General features: G+C 35.6%; 3 protein-coding genes across 4 annotated transcripts in view; 2 read left to right on the top strand and 1 right to left on the bottom strand.

The window, feature by feature from the left end:
• Positions 1 to 23,560, bottom strand: part of LOC148956298 (kanadaptin) — a 504,001-nt gene that overhangs the window by 148,542 nt on the left and 331,899 nt on the right. The window lies entirely within an intron of this gene.
• Positions 1 to 23,560, top strand: part of LOC148956300 (uncharacterized) — a 94,623-nt gene that overhangs the window by 57,633 nt on the left and 13,430 nt on the right. The gene's annotated exons all lie outside the window — the stretch shown is intronic.
• LOC148956301 (uncharacterized) lies at positions 615 to 20,336 on the top strand. Its single transcript, XM_089097607.1, has 6 exons — positions 615 to 779; positions 3,827 to 3,994; positions 12,862 to 13,035; positions 16,010 to 16,096; positions 18,783 to 18,938; positions 20,265 to 20,336. The coding sequence occupies exons 1-6, from the start codon at positions 771 to 773 to the stop codon at positions 20,334 to 20,336; spliced, it is 666 nt and encodes a 221-aa protein (XP_088953733.1). The 5' UTR covers positions 615 to 770.

The raw sequence follows: 23,560 nt of genomic DNA on the forward strand, positions 1-23,560 counted from the left end.
TGATCACAAATTGTTATGATCAAATAAATGAAACATAAAACGAATATCAATTAAATTTAACAAATATATCAAAACTTAGAAAAAACACATTTGGGGGAGGGGGGGTGTCAGGTTCATTTTTCATAGATAATTTCGGAGACCACACTGCCTTTCCATGACAATAAAATAAAAGTTCAAAATATGGATAAAATCCTTTTTAATAGACAGTGTATAGAAAATTTACAAAAAAATACCAGATATTTTGGTCACATATACAATGACCGTCATCAGTAGTAAAACCGATGACGGTCATCACTGTCGTCAAGTTTGTAAACGGTCATCAGTTCTACTACTGATGATGGTCACTGTATATGTGACCGAAATATCTGGTATTTTTTGTGAATTTTCTATACACTGTCTATTAAAAAGAATTTTATCCCTATTTTGAACTTTTATTTTATCATTCATTTTTCATTAGTTTTTTTTTCGCTTACAGGCAGCACATTTTATCTCTAGTGTGATTTTAAGCCAATATTTAATGCACGAACGATGTGGATTTCGGGGCTATCTTCTCTACATTGAAATTTATGCCGTAAAAATTCTGCGAGCTCTTAGACGAAAAATAGAAGGTTCACTATAAAGCTGAGATTCGGAATGTTCGCTAAACCAACACCTTCAAGAATTTTTTTCTCTTTCTCAATGAGAGCTGGTCCTGCATTTGATACTGAATCCCTCGTGTCATCTGTAGATTCATTAGAAATAGAAGTTTCCCTTGGAAGGAAGGACCTGAAATGCGAAAAGTAAGTTCGTAATCAAAGCAGGCAGTGAGAGAACAAGCAATTTTAAAAGAAATTAATTAAGGTTTGCTTTTCCGAAAAACCCTATGTAAAGGAGTACCACTCTAGCTAAACATTTTGGCGCGCAATAGTAAATCTAGTTGGCTCCTGTTGTTTCAAATCATGGTTGTCAATTGTGTTCTGGTCAAAATTTGTTCATATTCGTTCTGGTCAAAATTCAGTTCTGGTCAAAATTTGTTCATATATTTTGTTCATATTTGTTCATATTCGGGATAATACCATACTTCATTTGTTTGTTTTTTTTACTGGGATCAGGCACTCTGAACATGTCTCTAATATAACACAAGTCTCTAATATAACCCAGAAGTAAAGTAGAGCACCATTGCAACCGCTTCCAAGACAAAACCTACCAGAGGCAAAAACAAGAAAAATAACTAGAAGATAACCATTTTCTTCTTGAAAAGAAATAAAAGTATTCATTTTGTTTATTTGGGCCAGTTGAATTGTAAATATAGTTTACTCTTGTATAGAGGCAGACTGAACCGCCGCTCCTCCGGTCACCTGGTAGCTGATTCCTCAATAAAAATGGTACTTGACCCTTAGGATAAAAAAAAAGATTGAGGGAAAAGTTGCAAAACAAATAATATTAAACTTAACGAGTATTATATGTATGGAATAAGCATAAAAACTAAACTTTTTCATGTGTCTATTGTTATAAAAATTCTGCTTTTTAGAGCTTCGATTACTATTGGGCCGGGTCGCTCTGTTTTTCAGGTCCATTATCTCTCTCTCACTCTCCTCGGTTACTGTTTGCCCTCTTCAACCGTTTCAAGCATGATTATGTTTAGGAGAATGATTCTGTCGTTTTGTAATTTATATACCTTGCTACCCATAAATTACACGTTGCATACCACCCAAATAAACCTAATTTACCCTTGAATCAGGTTTTGGTGAGTTCCTTCTAGTACAGGCTGCTCATTATAAAATGAGTACTCCTATCTTCTCCCTTAAGATTTTTATTTCTATTTAATTAATGGGTATCCTCATTATTTTAATACAATATATTGGTGATTCTAGGTCAGGGCAGAGAGGGGGTAGCGCTTGTATTTTATATTTGTATATTTGTATTTCTGTGGCACACCTGTGGTACACCATTTGGGCTATGTATTTCAACATTAGGGGGAGGGGGTAAAGCATAGTATATTTATATGCATAACCTAAACAAACTTATTTAACCAAATGAAAAAAAAAATATGAAAATGGAATATTTTATTAGCAAAATGTTGAAAACTACAACTTGGAAAAATGCTCCAAAAACGCCAAATAGGCTTCTAGAATCGCGTGAAAATGAACTCGACCTTCTGCCTTTACTACCTTCCGCCACATGTTCTCTACTAGGTATGAATGTAAATGATGGCAGGATGTACTTTGGTGCCGTTTGTTCCTCCACTTCTCTGCGGAAACCCACATTCTCTCCACTTTTTGGGTAGAGGTGCCGGTTTCTAGGTCGACAAAATTGTTTTTGTGGTTCACTTTCAAATGAGTGAAACCTGCTTGTTCCAGCTCAGTCGTGTTGTAGCCCTTCCAACAATCTGAAATGACTCTTGAACATCCATGGTGAGACACTATATTATATCCCTAGTCAAAGCAAACATATCAGTGTCCTCAAGAATAGCCTTAATAATGAATTAAAATGAACTAGGTCAAGAATACCGTTAATAATAAACTTTTCTTCGTCTTTGAGACGGTCAGCCGACGCCTAAGCTCCCAATTTAGTAATTCACAAATGACCTTCACAATTTTGCTAACAAATTAGCCTATTCTATTTTCATCATATTTTACTGTCACCAAACCTCACTTCTCGAGTGTGTTCTATATAATAAACAAGTAGCCTACTTCATTTTCGTATAGGATCATATAGTTTGTTGTTTTTTTTATATTTTTTTTTATTTACGCCTTGGTTGCCCTCGTTGTTTTGATCAAATCTATTGTCGGTTTTAGGCCTTGATAGGAAGGGGACAGTACATGCATTCTATATTTTTACGCTATTGTGGTGTACCTCCCCCTTGATTACGAGCTAAAGCCGCTACTTATCAAATACAAAACCAAATTCTTATTTCAAATAATAAATTACGTATGATTTATTTACCTACCGCACATGTTATAGATTAAGCCATCCTTTGTTTATATTTTTTCTCCTAGTCATTCTTATGCGATTCTCTCAGCAGTCAAACTCAAATTAAAAATGTTTCCGACCCGTCTTAGCCTCAGGTTTGGTTCCATCCAGGGGTGTAAAGTTGGGTTATTAAGAACAGTAGAAATAAAGTAAAAATTTAATATTCACGACTCTGATTGAAAAGCTGAAAAGCTTGGAATATACTAGATAAAAAGAGCTACAGTTTGAAGTTGATTTTGACTTCGTCGCTTTTATACATGCCCTACAAGAGTCTAAATTGTGAAAACGTAAATCAATTGTGGAGGAATAAATTTAAATTAGGTAATATTTAATTTTTGACCGAGGAAGAAGTACAATAACATAAAAAAACCAAATTTTGGTGGCACATTGCATGGGTGACTTCACTCTTTACTGAATTACACTGTTACGCAAATTTTCATTTGACGTTTCTCCTATACTCATTAGACTCGGTTTTTATTTTTGCGTTAAAATATAGATGCTAAGTAAACCACCCAATAAAAACCTTTGCTGTTCCTTGCTGCTTGGCCAGACCTGTAAACTAATCATTTATTACCATAGTTATATGTAACCAAAATTTGGGTTGGGGAATGTATGAATCTTTTTCTACGGTTAGGATATGAAACAGCAAAAAAAGTATACCTTTAGGTCAAGAATTTCAGTGGATGATCAATCCCTTGCGTTGTTACGATTTGCTCTGAGATTTATGTCTACCTGTTGTATTATTCAATCTTGCTCGGACTGGAGGTGGGAGAGAAGGGTGTATTAATCCTGTGCGTAAGTTGTTCACCTTGCATATTTTATTTGTATTGCTAAGAAAAGTCAAGAATAATAAATGAATATTTGCAATTTTTAGACAGATGCTGTTTTATCCAAAGGAGCGTTACAAAGTTTGGCCCGTTTGTTGAAACATCCAAATGTAAATGTAGTGGAACATGCCGCTTGGACTATCGCTAATATCACAGCTGACAACGGTCAAATCCAAGCTGTCCTCAACTCTGGATGCTTGGACGCCCTGATTAGTGTGAGTAGTCTTCGTTCTCAATAATAAATGCTTCTCCCTTGTTCGATCCTTGTTCAAATCTTGTTCGATTCTTGTTTCATGTGAACATAAATGAGATGAATGACTGAAAAAAGGTTGCAAAATCATGCAAAATCCAAATCCAATAAAACTATAAATAAGTTTTCATTTTTGTTTGCCAAACTAAACTTTAAAATTTTTAGTTTATTGGGTAATACATAAAGCCTATTTTATGCCTGACCATGTATACACAATATTGGGTACTTGTTAATTAAACGAAACACACCCAAGAAGTGAAATTAGGATAATTCAATAAAACATAACATTTAGTTTATATAATAATATAGTTTGGGCTATATATTTGCACATAAGGGGGAGGGGGTTGTTAAAGTATTTGGACAGTGCCCCTAACCTAACTACCCCACCCCTGATTGGCAAATATATATCCCAAATTATTCAAGTCCAATACATTCTATCACCCATCACTTGACTTTGTGGCTATGAAACGGGTTTTCTGAGATCTAACCAAAGCGTCATTCAGGTAACAAGTTAAGTTTCCAAAATATCACCACTTTTTCCTTTTCGTCTTTTTAACAACGGAAAAGAATTATCTTTTGATATTGATTAATTTTTAAAAAAAGAATTTTTCTTAGGGATGTAAAGAGCGAAATTGAAACTGAAAACGAACAAGAATTATTGCCTATCAGGTTACATCAGATATTTGTACAAAAGAATTATAATATATGTGCAGCGAGTTTCACTATGCTACCCTGAAAAAAAAAACTATCAAAATATCTTTGGCAGGATCATGACAATATATCTTCTCGTTTCTTTTTTATATTCTGATTTTTATTTATACGTGTTTTTAATTGAAGCTAATATCTTTTCCTGAAAGCTTTTCGTGTTATGCAATTTCTTTTCAAATGTTTAGACTAAACGGGTTTTCATTATATACTTGTATAATCTATTATTCATAATTCATCAAAACAATAAGCCTATTGAAAATGCTATGTCTATTAGCAACTTCTGTGTATTACATTTGTTCTTATTTCCTATCATAAAAAAATCAGTAGCTGACTTTTGTTGTATCAATCTCTACATATGTATTTTTGCCCATCTCAAATGAACGGATAGACCACCGATGCTCGATTTGTATAGGACGAATTCCTGTTGCTAATAAACCCCAATGAATTTTGCCGATGTTTCAATTTTTTCCGGGAGGTCGAACAATAAAACAAAACAAGATCGATATCGGATGAACACCCCAATGACTGTAGCCAAATTTGCTACAGAACATTGCTCGTCCCCTGGGGACAATAAATCCCTCATTAATACCCAGTGCCATGCGTAGAGGTGTTTTTATAGGGAGGAGCATTGCATCCCTGTTATTCTTATTCCTGAATTCGATGCTTTATGTATTTCTATGCGTATCTTTATACCCGGGCACTTCGTATTGGAGGAGTTGTCGTAGAAACTTGAAAAGGGGCTCATTCGATTGGAAATTGGAGTGGCTAGTGCCCTTTTTAATAGTCAAAAGTGATTGGAGAGCAACTAGCCCCCCCCCCTTCACGGTGATCATTCCCCCACACATCCAATCAAAATTTTGAGATGGCCATTTTGTTCAGCGTAGTTGATTTCCAGATAGAAAATACCTTTTTGAGGAGGACAATTCCCCACAGCCCTCGGGGCAAGGGTTTTAAGTTATGCCTCTGGGGGCATATAAGGTTTTTATAGAAGGCGTTTTCGTAGAAACTTCAAAAGGGGCTCATTTGATTGGAAATTAAAGGGGCTAGTACCCTTTTTACTAGTCGAAAGTGATTGGAGGGCAACTAGCAACCCCCCCCTTCCCCCCGCGCCCACCATTCCCCCAAACACATCCAATCAAAATTTTAAGATGGCCACTTTGTTCATCGTAGTTGATTTCCAGATAGAAAATATGTTTTTTAGGAGGACACTCCCCCACAACCCTCAGGGCAAGGGTTTTAAGTTATGCCCTGGGGGTGTATAAGGTTTTTATAAGAAGGCGTTGTCTTAGAAACTTCAAAAGGGACTCATTTGATTGGAAATTCAAAGGGCTAGTACACTTTTTTCTAGTCGAAAGTGATTGGAGGGCAACTAGCTCCCCCCCCTGCGCCCACCATTCCCCCAAACACATCCAATAAAAATTTTAAGATGGCCACTTTGCTCATCGTAGTTGATTTCCACATAGAAAATATGTTTTTGAGGAGGACACTCCCCCACAACCCTCAGGGCAAGGGTTTTAAGTTATGCCCTGGGGGCATATAAGGTTTTTATAGAAGGTGTTGTCGTAGAAACTTCAAAAAGGCTCATTCGGTTTAAAATTCAAAGGGCTAGTGCCCTTTTTAATAGTCGAAAGTGATTAGTGATATTTTTTGTTGTTGTTGTTGTTTAGCCCAGGGCACTTTGTATCGAAGGGGTTCCCACGACAAATTAATCCAATCAAAATTTTGAGGGGGAACCCACGACAGGGGGTTCCCACGACAAACCTTATATGCCCTGGGGGCATATTAGGTTTTTATAGAAGATGGTTTCGTAGAAACTTCGAAAGGGGCTCATTTGATTGGAAATCAAAGGGGCTAGTACCCTTTTTACTAGCTGAAAGTGATTGGAGGGCAACTAGCCCCCTCCCCCCCGACCACCATTCCCCCAAACATATCCAATCAAAATTTTAAGATGGCCACTTTGTTCATCGTAATTGATTTTCAAATAGAAAATATGTTTTTGAGGAGGACACTTCCCCACAACCCTCAGGGCAAGGGTTTCAAGTTATCCCTTGGAAGTATATAAGATTTTATAGAAGGCGTTGTGGTAGAAACTTCAAAAGGGGCTCATTTGATTGGAAACTCAAAGGGCTAGTACTCTTTTCACGAGTCGAATGTTATTGGAGGGCAACTTGCCCCCCCCCCCCCGCACCCACCATTCCCCCAAATACATCCAATCAAAATTTTAATATGACCCCTTTGTTCATCGTAGTTGATTTACAGATAGAAAATATGTGTTTGAGGAGGACACTCCCCCACAACCCTCAGGGCTACTACTACTACTACTAACAACTCACCGCAGCACCAAGCCGCCTGAGGCCAACACAGCTACGCACGATCCTCCTCCACCCCAATCTATTTAAAACCTCCCTTTTTAAACCCGCCCAAGAAGTTCCCATTTCCTTTAAATCTTTCTTTATGACGTCCTCCCACACGAGACGGGGACGACCTGCTTCCAGTTTAGCCCTAGATGGTTGGCCGGAAAGAACAACCTTCGGCAATCTGTCATCCTTCATCTGCACAACGTGCCCTAACCACCTCAGCCTTTCTTTCATTATAGCCCTAGAGAACGGTATTGAACCACATTTTTCGTAAAACCTATTGTTTGAAATACGGTTAGTCAGCCGGGTACCCAGAACAATCCTTAAGCAATTTCTCTGGAAAACATCTAGCAAATCTTCATCCGCTTCTCGGAGTGTCCATGCTTCAGAGCCATATTTGACGACTGTCATCTCTGTAGCTTCTAATATTCTAATCTTGGTTTGCAGACTTATCTTCCTATTCTTCCAGACTTTTTTTAACTGTGAAAAAACACCCTGAGCCTTGGCTATTCTATTTTCAAAATCTTCACTGCTCCCACCATCTTTACTAATAATACTACCAAGGTAAGTGAAGCTGCCCACCTGATCAATCTTTTCATTACCCAACGTCACCTTTTCATCTTCACTTGCTCCTAGCCTTAGTGACTTAGTCTTCCTAAAATTAACTTTCAAACCAATACTAGTACCCTGAACTCGCAAAACCTCTAAAGCTTCATTCATTTTGCTCACACTTTAATCTAGGATGCTTAAATCATCAGCATAATCCAAGTTCAGGATTGTTTCCTCCCCGTTTGAGTCCGTGGTTTCCTCTTGCCTTTTCTGTGCTCCTTACAACCCAGCCCATCAAACTACTACATAGAAAGGGGAATAGAACACAGCTCTGCTTAATTCCTGATTTAATACAAAACCAGCAGCTAACCCCACTTCCTACCTTAACCGCAGCAGTGTTATTCTCATACATAGCAGTAATCACCTTGATGTACTTGTCTGGTATACCATACAAGGATAAAACCTTTACTAAAGCTCCTCTATCGACAGAATCGAACGCTTGCTCGTAATCTACAAAACTGAGGACCAAAGGTGTTTGACACCTCAGGCACTTCTCAATTATTAGCCTAAGAGTGAAAATTTGGTCGACGCATCGTCTACCTTTTCTAAAACTGCACTGTTCTCCTCTGAAAACTTTGTCTACAGCATCTCTCATTCTAAAAAGTATCATATTACTAAGTAATTTGCTACCTACAGAAACCAGACTAATGCCTCGATAATTACCGCACTCACTCTTATCACCTTTCTTATAAAGTTGTTTAATTAAGGTTTTCCTAAAATCGATAGGCACTTCCTCTTTTTCAAATATCATACTCATAATCTTCAGTAGCTTATTTCTAATCTCAGAGCCACCATATTTAAGAAACTCATTTACCACCCTATCAGCACCTGGAGCCTTGTTATTCTTTAATCCTTTTAGTACTGTTGCTAATTCCTCCTCACAAAACAAATCTTCCTTCACATCCAAAGTATCATAAACTTTTTCATTTTCCTCTATATTTTTTCCTGCAACTCTATCTTGGTTAAGCAAGTTCTCAAAATGTTCGGCACATCTCTCTTTAGTTTTTTCCTTATCGCTAATTGGGACCCCATTCCTATCTGTAACTGGGACAAGTCCGGGTTGACTACTCCCTCTCAATTTGTTAACGTGCCAGTACAAAATTTTACTATTATGCCGTCTAGCTACATCTTCCAGATCATCGGCAATTTTATCCATGGCCTCCACTTCACACCTCCTTAGTTCATATTTTAATGCTTTCTCCACTTTCTTTACATTTCTTTTGTTTTCATACGATTTATCACTCAGATAATTCTTGTAGAAGTCCTTTCTCCTTTCTATTAAACATAAAGCTTTTTCACTAATATTTTTAGCTGCAGTTCTAGCTTTCTGCCCTAATACACCTTCAGCAACTTCACAAACTATTTTTCTAAAATTATTCCAACCACCTTCCACATTATCAAATTTTAGACTCTGAAGTTTAGTATTCAACTGTTCCTGGAAAGTTTCTCTCAAATTTTCATCCTGGAGTCTACCAACATCATAACTTCCCGGGAGGTAGTTACCCTTCCGATATTTCAGTTTTAAATTAACCCTTGACACTAATGGTGATCTTTACTTTTAACATCAATAACAGCACTCCTATATACCCTAGTATCTTATATTGATCCTGCCAGTCTTCGGTTTACTATAACATAATCAATAAGGTTTGCTGTCTTACCATCACGTGAATACCATGTTAACTTATGAACCATTTTATGACCAAACACCGTATTGGTTAAAACTAAATTGTTATGCCTAAAAAATTGTAAAAGCCTGTATCCATTACTGTTTTCTTTTCCTAAACCAAATGTACCTAAGCTGGAATACCATCTATCCCTAATTCTACCAACCTGGGCGTTAAAATTTACCCGTAATAACAGCATATTTCTACCTAGGACCTTGTCTATTTGCTCCTGTAACTGTGAGTAAAATCCATCTGAGTCACTAGTATCTCCGTCAGTCGGTTCTACAGGGGCGTATAATACTATAACTGATACCCTGAACTTTTTAGTCTTAAAATGAGCAATTAGTATTCTATTATTAATGCCTTCCCAGTTTAAACAGGAGTTAGCAGCTACCTTATTCATCATGAGCCCTACTCCTTGTCTATCTACCCCATCCTTCCTGCCTGGGTAAACAAATTCTATAGCACCTAATTTAATACTTCTTAACCATGGCATATGAGTTTCTGAAACTCCTAATAAATCCAGTTCGAATCGTCTGAATTCGTCAGTCAAAATGCCGATACGATAGTCATTTTTTAACGTCGTAATATCCAAGTTCCAATTTTCATGTTCTTTAAATCATTGAAATTATTTTCGCCTCAGGAAAAGCAATGATCCCGGATACCAGTGCAGGATGGGGACCACATCTCCTCAAGTCTACACCGAAGTGCTTAAGCCGGCTAAGAACTGGACAGCAAGAAGTCCCTGGGACCTCCATGAATGGAGGGTTTGTGCAATCCTGGGCCCATCTTGTTCACAACATGGTTTTCAGCACTTGGCGATGCTCTTCTATCAACAAGAGTCGGAATCCTGCACAGACATTCTCAAGCCTATTACCTCCGACTCATTATATATTCATGCCTACAAATATTATGCTACTACGGGGAGGCAACCCATAATAGATAAATTAGCTAGGAAGAGGTTTTTCAGCCCAAAGACGCCCATCAGAACATACCAAACTTATAAGAATTCTGCATCACCATGCAATTTAACCCATTACTGGGAGAAGGTTTGCAACTCATGGGACTTGTGGACAAACCAGTGGGTCCTTTTGAGTGTACATTTGAGGGGCCTTCTTCCTCCTCCGACTGTATTTATGACGCCGGGCGAGGGTGTCCCAGATTTTATTATGTACCCCCAGGGACAAGGTTCCCCCTTGGTCCGTGCCTCCTATGGAGGTACCCAAACACGCAAAATACTTATAAATACATATAACTCACTGAATATATAAGTTATATACAGACATATAGAACTCACTTAAATATTTAACCTACTACTTATAGATATATATAACTCACTGAATATATAAGTTATATACAGAAATATATAACTCACTGACATATTTAACCTACTACTTATAAGTATATATAACTCACTGACTATATAAGTTATATACAGAAATAGGCACCTTACTGAAATATTTAACCTACTACTTATAAATATATATAACTCACTAACCATATAAGTTATATACAGAAATAGACAACTTACTGACATATTTAACCTACTTCTTATAAATATATATAACTCACTGACATATTTAACCTACTACTTATAAATATATATAACTCACTGACTATATAAGTTATATACAGAAATATAAAACTTACTGACATATTTAACCTACTACTTATAAATCACTAGTACCCTTTTTACGAGTCGAATGTGATTGGAGGACAACTAGCCCCCCCCTCGCCTATCATTTCCCTAAATACATTCAATCAAAATTTTGAGATGGCCCCTTTGTTCATCGTAGTTGATTTTCAAATAGAAAATATGTTTTTGAGGAGGACACTCCCCCACAACCCTCAGAGCAAGGGTCTTAAGTTATGTCCTGGAGGTATATAAGGTTTTATAGAAGGCGTTGTAATAGAAACTTCAAAACAGGCTCATTCGATTTGAATTCAAAGGGCTAATGCCCTCTTTAATAGTCGAAAGTGATTGAGGGGCACCTCGCCCAATCCCCCCCCACCCATCTTTCCCCCAAACAGATCCTATCAAATTTTGAGATAGCTATTTTGTTCACCGTAGGCTAGTTGATTTCCAGATAGAAAATATGTTTTTGAGGAGGACACCCCCCCCCCCGAACCCTCAGGGCAAGGGTTTGAAGTTGTAACCTGGGCGCATATAAGTTTTTATAGACAGCGTTGTCGTAGAAACTACCAAAAGGGCTCATTTGATTTGGATTTCAAAGGGCTAGTGCCCTTTTTAATAGTCGAAAGTGATTAGTGATATTTTTTGTTGATGTTGTTTTAGACCAGGGCACTTTGTATCGAAGGAGTTGCCGTGGGAACCTCGAAAGGGGCTCATTCGATTGAAACAGAAAGGGGTGATGCCCTTTTTAATAGTTGAAAGTGATTGGAGGGCGACTAACAACCCTTCCACCCTCCCACGCCCCCCCCCCCTTTGCCCATTATTTTTAAAAACTAAATGTTGCCTTAATATTAAATAACAATGCACAGTGATAATGCTAATTCCCAATAAGGCGTCTCAGCAGTATCCCAAGAACGACTGAGGGTATTATGTTCAAACTTTCGGGGCTACTTCTGCTCTTAAAATTTAACTAAATCAAAATAGTCTAAGTGTATCAAAGCTATCAAAGAAAGTAAACAGATTTTTTTACGAATGGTATCAAGTTTTCATTTCCGGTCAACTAGAGGAGGTATGAAACTAAATTAAACAGTACTATTTGTGTCCAAATTTTTAAAAGGGTGTATCTTGTTAAAATTGCTGAAAATTTATCTCCAGCATACAAATAGCAGGCCAAACTATAAAGTCTTAAAAACCAAAAAGATTTAAAGTGTTATTTTGAAAAAAGACTGAAAAGACTATGTCAATATAAAATGAACAGAAATTAGTTTAAAAAAATGTTTGCCACAAAAATAGTTTTTCGAAGAAAAGTAAAGAACTCCTTTAAACAAAAATGAGTAAACATTAAATCTAATAATCTACCAAGCCTGAAACTACCAAAAATCAGCATCGATAAATAAATGAAACCCAAAACGAAAACAAAATACGATAAATAACCGAGTCAAACTCAAAACGAGCAGAAATTAGCATAAGTAGGGCACAAATTCCCTATGCCTTCCCAAGGCCAGGACAAAATTTGCACTTTACTGAAAAAAATACAGATGAATGTGCATTGTCAGTTTAATATACATATACTGATATTTAGTAATCAAAATCATAATGTTAATATTATTTAATTTATTAAAGTTATAAAAGTAAAAACTTTTTACTTTTATTACAAAATGTTAATATTATTTGATTTATTAAAGTTATAAAATTAAAAACTTTTTACTTAAGCTTGTTAGGAGTTTGACTTGGTTACATATATTGTAATTTCTGTTTATATATATTATATATATATATTATATATTATAACACATTATATATATATATTTACATTTGTGTTTAGGTATTTCGCTTTAATTGGAGGCTTAAGTACTTTAAGTCTACGAAAGAAGTTTCAAGGGCTTTAACTAATATGACGATGGACGGTACGGTAGACCACGTCAGGAGAATCATCTCTGCTGGTGCAATTAAGCCAATTTGCGATCGTCTCGTGAATGTTGATGACGATGAATTGTTGCAAGACCTCCTCGACTGCCTTGAAAAAATGTTGAAGGTATTTTTTCTTTTTTTTTTAATAGTTAAGATAATTTTTCACCTGTAGTAGTGATGGTGTAACTGGGACCTAATATATCAGGGTAACCTAACCTGATATACTGCTTTGGGTGTTCAATTCTGACGGTAAAGGGCTCAAAGGGCTCACTGAAAACCTACTTTTAGTACAGTAGAATTAGATTACAACCAATACGTTGAGCCCCTTACCTGAACCTTACCATACCCTTACGGGTATGCTATTCCATGTTGCATAAATTTTGCTTTTAAGAAGCTGTATTTTTTTCAGCTTAAATTTTGCTGACTGTTCACTAATATTTCTTTTATTTGAACTTTATTCTCTCATGGAGAGACCACCGATCTAGACTACGCTTAGATTGCCAGTTTTGGAATTGTAAAAACAAATGGAAAATAGAGCAGTTTTTGAAAGACTTCGAGTGCGTACCACACTAAATTGTGTAAGAAACACTATTGCAGAGTTTAACTTAAGCCCAAAAATCAGGATCCTAACAGCAGCTCTTAAACTCTAGGGCCCTTATTTCAACTGGTTTCTTTTCAGATTTGGTTCACTTAATTCCATACCGAGATTAGAGAGCTAAGAATAGTGACTGAAACAATAGCATGGCTATGAATTGATGATTTAGAGATTGATGACTTAATAGAAAAACTCCTTTTCACATAGAAAATTCGAGGGGCAATTGTGGGATATAGTGTTGCTGTTAAGCTGGGAATAATTACTTCAATCCATTAAGCTTAACAGAACCGTTCACCTAGCTAAATGAAAATTACTATTTAATTAGTCAATAAAGAGACCGGAGTTTCTAAGGGTTTCTACAGGAATAGATGCAGAATTTACGTGAAACAAGATCACTCGTAATTTTTATATATGGCGCTGCCTAGCTAGCCTTGGTGCTGATAAGCTTAAAAAAGGCGTCATCTTTTTTTAAGCTTGTTTATCAACCAGAGTAAGCATTCATCTGGTTCTTAAGACTTAGATTTTTTAAGCCTCTTCTTAAGTTTCTCCAGTTTTTTTTTATAAAATTCAATCTATATTTTGGTTTCCTTTTACATAAAATTAAACGTAAAATTACTTACTTAAAGCTCTTGCTCGGCAGCGTCGCCAGCGTAGAGGGAACCAGTCGTCAGCGCCGTTTGTCTTCTCCAGAGTGGTCGGTTCAAGACGACGGTTGTCGCTTCAGCCGGGTTGATGTTTCTGGAGGCAAGCCGATCACGGATGACGTCCGCCCATCTGGTGAAATTACCAAATAAAAAAAAAAATAAAAAAAAGTATAGCCTGATGGCATTAATTGTAGACCGGTTTCAGTATGAAAGTACCGAGTCTGTTTCTACGTCTTGTCAGATTACACCTTACGCAACAATTTAGAATAAGGCGTATGCATGAAATTTTGCCAAAAACTTGGTACAATGCCTAATCTATATTAAAAGCATAGCCTTTCTTTTGTAACACCCAAATGTGTTCAAAACTATTGTCAGAGGACGAAAAGAAAATCGGAGAAAGATCAGCACTGATTTTCGTGAATGTTCCGAATCTACCAAAAAGAAATATTAAACATTAATTACTGGTGCTGCTGAAAGGTGGGTATGTTACTATCAAGAAGCAAAGGTAAAATCTTCACGGTGAAGGAAAGATGACGTGCGAAACCGACGAAAGCTTATCAAATTCGCAGCCTAGTGAAAGTTGAGTTAAGATATTTTTTTCGACACATTGACTGTCATGAGTCTAGTCCAAAAGCACAAGCTATTAGAAAAGAAACCTACATTGGTATCTTCGCTGTTCCTGGGACCAAGTACGAAGAAAAACACACGATTTTAAAGGATCAAACAGCTGGAATTGGAAGGGCCATGCTAGGGTGTAGACCAAACTCGACACCCCAGTCCTTCCTCAATCTGCTTATTCAGCAGATCTAGCTCTGTATGTTACTTTTCTCCAAGAGGGTTTATTTTGAAGGAAATTAAACGTAAATAATCGTATCAAATGAATATACGCTCAACTTTTTTCCGCAGTATTAATACCTACTCATAGAAGTAACACCCTATAACACGATACAATTGTTATATCTATGAAAACCTAGAAACCCTTTTGTCACCCCCTAAGGCTGCTTCTGCCCCAGCTGGTTGACCAATGAACAAATTTCAGCCACCTGATATGTCACCCAACCTTCTTAATCCTTCCTTCAGTATAGCCCTAGACATTCAGGTGGAAGATTATTTTTCGAAGAACATTTTTCGTAGAGCTTATATTTTATAAACAGTACCTGAAATTTTGATGTTTAGTATATAAAATTTTCATTAGACAATTCCACAAGAAAACATATAGCTTATCCTCCTTAACTTTGAGGCACATCATATAAAAATTTAAAATTTATGAGTGTCAAGAACAGCACATGCTGGGGATTACAAATAACTCAGAAGAAAAACCATGCACTAAAACTAATTAAACAATGTAAAGTGGTCGGATTAATGCCTTTTCAAGCAGCCCGTTTCACGGGGAAAAACGCCTCCTTAACTTATTTTGTAACTTCTTAAACAGAAAAAAAAGAAAAAAAACAGCTCACTTCAATTGATTCTTGATGAAGTGAGCAACACCATAACCGTCTGCATCATTAATAAATGAGTCATCAAACATGGTATGGTAGAGCATATAATAACCTTTCCTACTAGCTTGTCATGGTGACATTAAAAGGTACCGACACAAAAGAACAGACCGCGGTTCTGGTTATATATTTAAGTGAATAGAATATATTTTAAGAGAATATAGAATACATTCTATATATATATATATATATATATATATATATATATATATATATATATATATATATATATATATATATATATATATATATATATATATATATATATATATATATATATATATATATATATATATATATATATATATATTCTTTTGTTCTTGTATTGATTCTTTTGTTGTATTGTTATCTCTTGTTTTTCAGTTGTACGAACTCGACGATTCGGAAATATCGTACTTTCTGGATGATCTCGATGATGATGATTGGATGATCAGACAGGATGATCAGCTTGTAAGTGTAAAAACCGAAAACGAGTTTCGGCTTCTTTGGGCACACAAAATTTGAAAAAAAAATCGTTTTTTATTAGTAATCATTCATTTAAGTAATAGTTTTATCTTAACCCATATCTCGAATAGGCCTTTTAGTTCTGCTTTTTAAAACATCAAACAACATTAAAAATGAAAATATAGCAAAATATGCCCTCGCACACCCTCTGCTTTCGCACACCCTTCCTGCTCAACTTTCCCAAATTTCTCCAGGTACTCATTTAGATCTGGGTCAACTTTGGCTGAGACAGCAGAGTTGCACCATGCACTCCCGTCCCAAATCTGACTGTTTTGTTATTTGGGTCACGTCGACGGGCTGCGTTTATAATGCATCCTTTTTTTTCAACAAGGGGTAAGAGAATTTTTTCATAAAAGAAAAAAAAACGGGAGGATTTTACTAATTGTTTGGCCAGTTTCGGAATTTAGCATGAGAATATTTGTTTCATCCAAATTTGAGTTCATGATTTGAATTATTTTATGGATTAAGATTTTATGCGCAAAGAATGTTTAATAACATTTTTGGGATGTGATTAATGAATTTTCATTAGTTCACCAAAAATTATTTAAATAAATGTTGCAACTACTGCAAGAGAAAATGACCTAAGAGTAGTGCCTAAGTTTATTAAAAAGTCGATTCACATAATCAGCAACATAGAAATAAAGATTTCAAATAAAAAACTGCAAGAAACAGCCATGATTTTCACATAGAACACGTGTCTCGCTCTATAATAGGTAAGCTCTATAAATTAGATGGTGGCTATGGAGTGGGAGCTAGCAATGGTAAGCTCTTACTTTAATGGCTAAGGAGAGAAGACTTTTTGTGCAATATAAATTATTTACTTTATACTATCAAAATACACAGCTTTTTGTTTCCTCTATTAGGATTTTAGTCAATGAATGGCTTGTTAGAAAAATGCGGTATTCTGCGGGTGGCTTAGCGGATGGCATAGTCAAATATTGCAGGATTTGACACTGAGCCCTTTTTTACTTCGCGACGCACAGAAAATCGGCTGCTATATGTCTACGCGGGCATGTATAGAAGAAATCTGATACTGTATTGGAAAAGTAATTAAAAGGGAGGAAGTCAGCTATTCCCATCATTAAATTTGCGTCAGAAAATTGACAATCTGTGTGAAGTGTGAACATTGTGTATCAATATCTCTACTAAGGAGAGTCGGAAAAGACTAAAAAAACCTTAGAAATTGAGTTTAATTTTATAGCCATGTGGTTTGGGTATTGAAACCAAGAAAATACCCTATCATCTCCCCTTTATTCAAAAACAAATATACACAACATTCTTGACCATGTCCTCTTCGGAATGCCTGACAGTATTAATTATTTCAAAAATTTTGAATCGAGACCAAACTAAAAATATATATCTCGTTTCATTCTCCTCTTCTTCACCAGTTTTCCCTTTCTTGTTCTCTTTTTCTGAGCCACTAGATGATGTGGAGGTATTCATTTCTACTTCTACCATGTTCACCAATATCCAGGAACTCGTCCACCATCAGCACTGGTGTAATGCTATTCAGCATAGCTTCCATATTTTCGATGCGTTTTAACGTTCCAGATTCTTTCTCTTTTCCTTCGTTTTTCTTAAAACGTCTGTTTTTATTTCTTTTCATCTCCCTTGTTGTTACTCCTGGTGTGGAATGGTTACGAGGTCGTATATCTGTGATCTCTTCCTCTTTTTCACTATCTTCGTTTCTTACTGTTGAGTTAGCTGTCTTCTTTTTAGTTTTTTTTTCATTTCTTTCTTCGTAGCCTCTATGTTTAATACCTACTCATAGAAGTAACACCCTATAACACGATACAATTGTTATATCTATGAAAACCTAGAAACCCTTTTATCACCCCCAAAGGCTGCTTCTGCCCCAGCTGGTTGGCTAATGAACAAATTTCAGCCACCTATCATCCTTCATCCGATACGCCACCCATCCTTCTTAATCCTTCCTTCAGTATAGCCCTAGACATTCAGATGGAAGAGCATTTTTCGTAGAGCTTATATTCGATAAGCAGTATGTGAAATTTGGTATGTAGTACATAAAACTATCCTTAGTCAAATTTTGTTGAAAACATTTAGCATATCCTCCATAAGGCACTTAAAAACATCAAAACTTTTTCTAAAATTTATTTTTCACACGCACAGTTAGTGTGTGATTTTAATTTTAAAAATGGCAATCTAGATGGGCTCTGGTTTCCATGGGTGTCTCAAAAATTTCAAATGGTAGCTCAATATAAGTTAGGAGATTTGGATTCTACCCGAAAATTTAAGTATATTTTTTTGGGTGAAACACATTTTGATTTATAATCAAGCATATTTATTTTGTGTATTGTATATTTACATTTAGAATTGAGCAATGGTACATTTACAAATAGAACTAAACACTGATACGCTTACATAAACACTGGTATACTGGTGAATCAATTTTGAATATTTTGCAGGCATCAAGAAATGGCTAATTGTAGAAAAGGCCAATATAGATAATCCGAGTGATTGAGAAGCAAACCTGTGATAAGCTCTTTTTAGGATTGTATAAAAATGATGTCATTTCATTTGTTGATAGATGTGCTGAAGTTAGGATTGTTTTTACGTTCTTGTAATTGCTGTTGAAACGAAGTTAAACCTAAATAAAAAGTTTATTTTGCAGAGGAGATTGTTAAACCTTGAAGTTGATCCAGATTATGTAAAATCGACTATCAGGGATTGCGGAGGTTTGGAAACAATTGAGGATCTTCAACAGCATAAGAACACTAAGATTTCCAAGAAAGCTGCCAGTATTATTGAAAAATACTTTACTGATAAGGTAAGCTTTACTATTTTACTTGCCTTTGTCTACGAATTGAAGGTGAATTCAAGCAGTTTAGAAAATTAGTTTTGAGATCAAGCCATTTAGATTAGATAAGAGAGAGAGAGAGCGAGAGAGAGAGAGAGAGAGAGAGAGAGAGAGAGAGAGAGAGAGAGAGAGAGAGAGAGAGAGAGAGAGAGAGAGAGAAAGAGAGAGAGAGAGGGCAACAGGATCTAGAATTTTTGAATATATTGAACATAACTCTCATAGCTGAACACATCTCAGAGATTCGGAAAACGGACTTCAGAAAATTTTAAATGGAATGTAGTTGGAGGCACAGAAAAGTGTATATTGAGATCCGGGTTTTCAAAATTATCCTAATTGAGTTTACAGATTTCTTCCATACTCTTCCCTCCTCGTGTGTGTATCGGTATGTTAAGAATGATTCCAGTTGACGAGTTTTCCAGCATACTTTAACTTTTCTTTTTTAATTCTGCCATTTACTGCTTTACTATCGCGATAAGAGAATGATATGTATCTGAATTATTGGGATAATGAACGAGTTCGCACCTTAGTAATGGATCTGTAATTAATCGCCCTTGTCCATACATAGAAAGGTTATATCTCACTTGGGAATAATCCAAAAGTACAGACGAAAAGAACTATGATTTGCAGGAATTTGCAGTTTGCACATGAGACAAATCCCTAGTCCAGTGAACATGTTCTCGTAAAAATATCATCGTTCTTTTTTTTCTTTTTTTTAAGCTTTTCTATATTGTTTGATGAACTCGAACTTTATTTTTCAAACTTAAGCAATACGTAAAATTTCTTAATTAAAAACAACTAAATAAATTTAATTTAATCAATTTTGATTTCTAGTTTCTATCATTTTTTTGAAACTTTTTACATTAGATGTCACCAAGACTAATTCCGCGATTTTTTAGACCTTGTTGTCTTAAGAGCAATGATTTTTTTTAAGCAGATTTATTTATTTGGATCCTAATTGACAGTCATCGCGGACACCCATAGAAGTTTTCCATTGGAAGGAATGGGTGATGGTTTTAGGATAGGCTTTTTGGTTGTCATCAATATCAAATAGTGGTAGATTTTGCGTTTTATGTGAAGTTTTTGTTCTACGAGGGGGGGGGGTATCCCTTGTTCTGTATTTGCACTTGCGATAATTTCATCCTGTAATCGTTTGATAGTTTTTTTTATATGATGCTTTATTCACTGTATACATTCAGAAGTATTTTGCTGACTACTTTCAAGACCAATAGTAATATTTTAAATTACAAACTTTGCGCTCTTTTTATCATTTTGCTTAAGTCAGTTTTCCTTTTTCAGGGTATTCAGTTTTCAACATTCGATTTCAACAATCCGATTGAAATTCCGATTGGATATAAGTTTCGGTTTTGAGACCTCACGTAACAATATAGATTTACGTTCTAGGCTGTTTGTGAAAAATTTTCTATTATCTTATTTCTAGGTTCAATTCAGAGATCCTTATATTTTTTACATCAAACTGTCAACCAGATATTGAAAATGATGTGTTTTTGGCTCTACGAAATTTGTTGTTATTTCTCCTTAAATTAAGCTATATGCTGGGCTAGATCTGGTTCTTTCAGTGTGACATGATCAAAAGGGTGAATATTATCATCTGATATATTCTTTTTTAATTTTATTGATGCTCTAAATTCATAGTTTTGATAAATATAGGAAGGGTTTGTAGAATTGTTGAATCGCTTCCTCCGTTACCTTGGCGAATCATTAATGTATCATTTTGTATATCTGGTTGCAAGCTTATATGTGAGTTAACCAGTTTTCCTAGAGTGTAAGCTTGTGGAAATATGTGGAATGTTTTAAGTCTTATTATTTTGTACGTGCTATATACTTTTTGCAAAAATTTTTAGTAAACGAATTGCAAACTATAACATTTTGTTTTTGCAGTAGTAAGCAAAGGCTGTACTTTTAAATTTGCTAGCCGAAGTTTTCAACCTTTTTCTTATTCAGTACTTGTAGGATTCGTTTCGCTTTTGCGTTCTACCTGGCTCAGTAGAAAGTTAACATGATTTTATGTTCGGAAATAGTAAAAATCAGTGAACTGACGTGATCTGTTTAAAAACTCATCATTTGAGTCGGTGGCCCCATAATTTTGTATTTTTTTATCCTGAAATTCAAAATTATTTCATTTTTCATTTTGATGTTTGATCCAAGGCAGTGGCGTAATTTCGTCAAAATCCTTGGGGGGGGGGAGGGGCAAAGTTGGAGTCAATTTTCCTAAATCAAGTGAAAATGACAGTGAAAAATGACCAATAGAGAAAAACAAAGTAAAGATATACTTAGAAAACTGACCCGTTTCTGTGGATGCTTGAATTGTGGCGGTTCGTCTTAGTTTTGACAAGATTTTGGAGAAACGAAATTTCCGCTTGGGCGGAGGGGGGTGTGGCACACTGAGGTCTGGGAGGGCCAGTTCGATCCCTCCCCCCCCCCTGGGCCCCATATAAGATTAGGACCCTGCTCAAAGAGCGGATCTATTATAACTTTATAGATATTGTCCCATATTATTTTGTAACAAATATAATATGATGAAGATCGAGACTTTTCAGGACCTGAAAAAATAAATCTTAAGATGAATTTGTTCGTCTGGGGCTTGTAAAGATGTTAATCATGCTTGTTGATGTCCTGAGTTTGCTTGGTGGAAAAGGACTAATTCTTGACCCCAAACATATGATTCTTGATGAGGCGACTCATGGATAAGAACAGTATGTGGTCGAGTGTTTCGATGGAGGTCTGCCGAAACATTGTGGGTCAATGGGAGATTTGCCAGAGGGATATGGTATGTTATGGATGAAAGTGTATTGGTCCATATTGCGTCAGAGCGTATTCTATAGAACAATGCGTTTGCCAATTTGGCCAGGAAAGGAGCGAGAATAGTTTGTATGGATTAGTTGTGGGGTAATTCTTGCTAATCTATTTCAAAGAATGTCCTTTAGAGGACGGGGTAAAGGCTCAAATATGGAAGATCTATTGCATCCTTTGTGACTTGGTCTGCCTTGTCATTGTCGCTTATTAAGATGTAGCTGGGTCTTTGAAAATATCAATGTCTTCAGCTTCATTTTTAAGGATACTAAGTGCATGTAAATTATGAGCTGAAGAATATTACTATTGGCAGGTGAGTTTTGCGTTTTAATAATGTTTCAAGTGCTAAATTTTTGGCATGAATTTCTTCGGACAAAATGCTGAGTTCCAGTGAAAACTTTTTGTTCTCGTGTTCCAAAGGATACCGCTTATCTATTCGATTCATCTACTTTTAATCATCCGCATAAATTACGAAGGAGGAATGGTAGTAAATTTTTTTTTTTTTTTTAAAGTGAATTTGACCAAGTTCACAATAAAATATACTTGAGCACATTCTCCGTGACCAGACATATGAGCAAATGTTAACAAAAAAAAACTAAATATTATTCCATCAGATAATTGGAATATTATTACTAAAACCATCATTTTGTCTTCTTTATTTTATCGGTTGTCTCTTATGTTAGTACTGCTACTACTAACAACTCAACGCAGCACCAAGTCGCCTGAGACCAACACAGCTACGCACGCTCCTCCTCCATCCCAATCTATTCAAAGCCTCCCTTTAGGTTTAATAAATTTGGCGTCTGAATAGTACATTCTGGTTTCTATGTATATATTTTCGTATTCTGAATTTCAGTTTTTTTAAAAAGATGCTATTAGTATTTCTAATTTAAAAATGAAGGCAGATTAGAAAAAAACACAAGCCGAAGGAAGACTATCGGAGGTGGCTGCATGAGAAATAAAAGGTGTAGAACAGCAAAAAAAGGACCCGAGTCATCTCGGGAAATGATCAGTTGCTCGATAAAAATTGTCTTTAGGGAGTCTATTTAACGTCAAAAATGAATTCCTAAAAAAAAAACAGATTTTTTTTACAAATGAAATTGTCATGCATCTATTAAAAAAAAACAAAAAATTTATAGGTCTCACGAAACACTACATAAAACAATTCTTTTGATAAATAGTGGAAAAAGATAAATGTATATTCAAAGGCTTCTACTAGCTAAGGGTCGAAACGGCCTCAGTACTAGACTGAAAATTATAATATTCAATCCGTATAATTATAAACCCTCCTCCCCATCCGCCCTGCGCAAAAAAATATTAGTGAACAGGTATTACGCAAAACTACGAATGGACATACTGTTGAAACTTTTATAATTTTATAAATGTATCTTGCATTCCATTAAATTGAAAAAAAAAAAAAAAAAAAAAACTGACAAATCCAGCAGTGGAAAACTCTACCAAAAGTTCGACAATTAACCCTCAGTGAAACTCTTTCAATTAATGTGAATAGAAAGTAACATAAAAAAAACTTGTTCCAAGAAATTTTTCAACGAAATCAAAGAGCCATACTATAACCTGAAACGACCCGAAATAAAATCATATAAAAAGTTAAACTTAAAATGAACACAAATTGCTATGATCAAATAAATGAAACATAAAACGAATATCAATTAAAATTAACAAATATATCAAAACTTGGAAAAAACACATTTGGTGGAGGGGGGTTTCAGGCTTATTTTTCATAAAAAATTTCGGAGACCACACTGCCTTTTCATGACGAT

The sequence above is a fragment of the Artemia sp. Qi Xiang Cuo genome, chromosome 1, assembly GCF_049724085.1.
Source record: "Artemia sp. Qi Xiang Cuo chromosome 1, ASM4972408v1, whole genome shotgun sequence".
NCBI classification, from domain to species: domain Eukaryota; kingdom Metazoa; phylum Arthropoda; class Branchiopoda; order Anostraca; family Artemiidae; genus Artemia; species Artemia sp. Qi Xiang Cuo.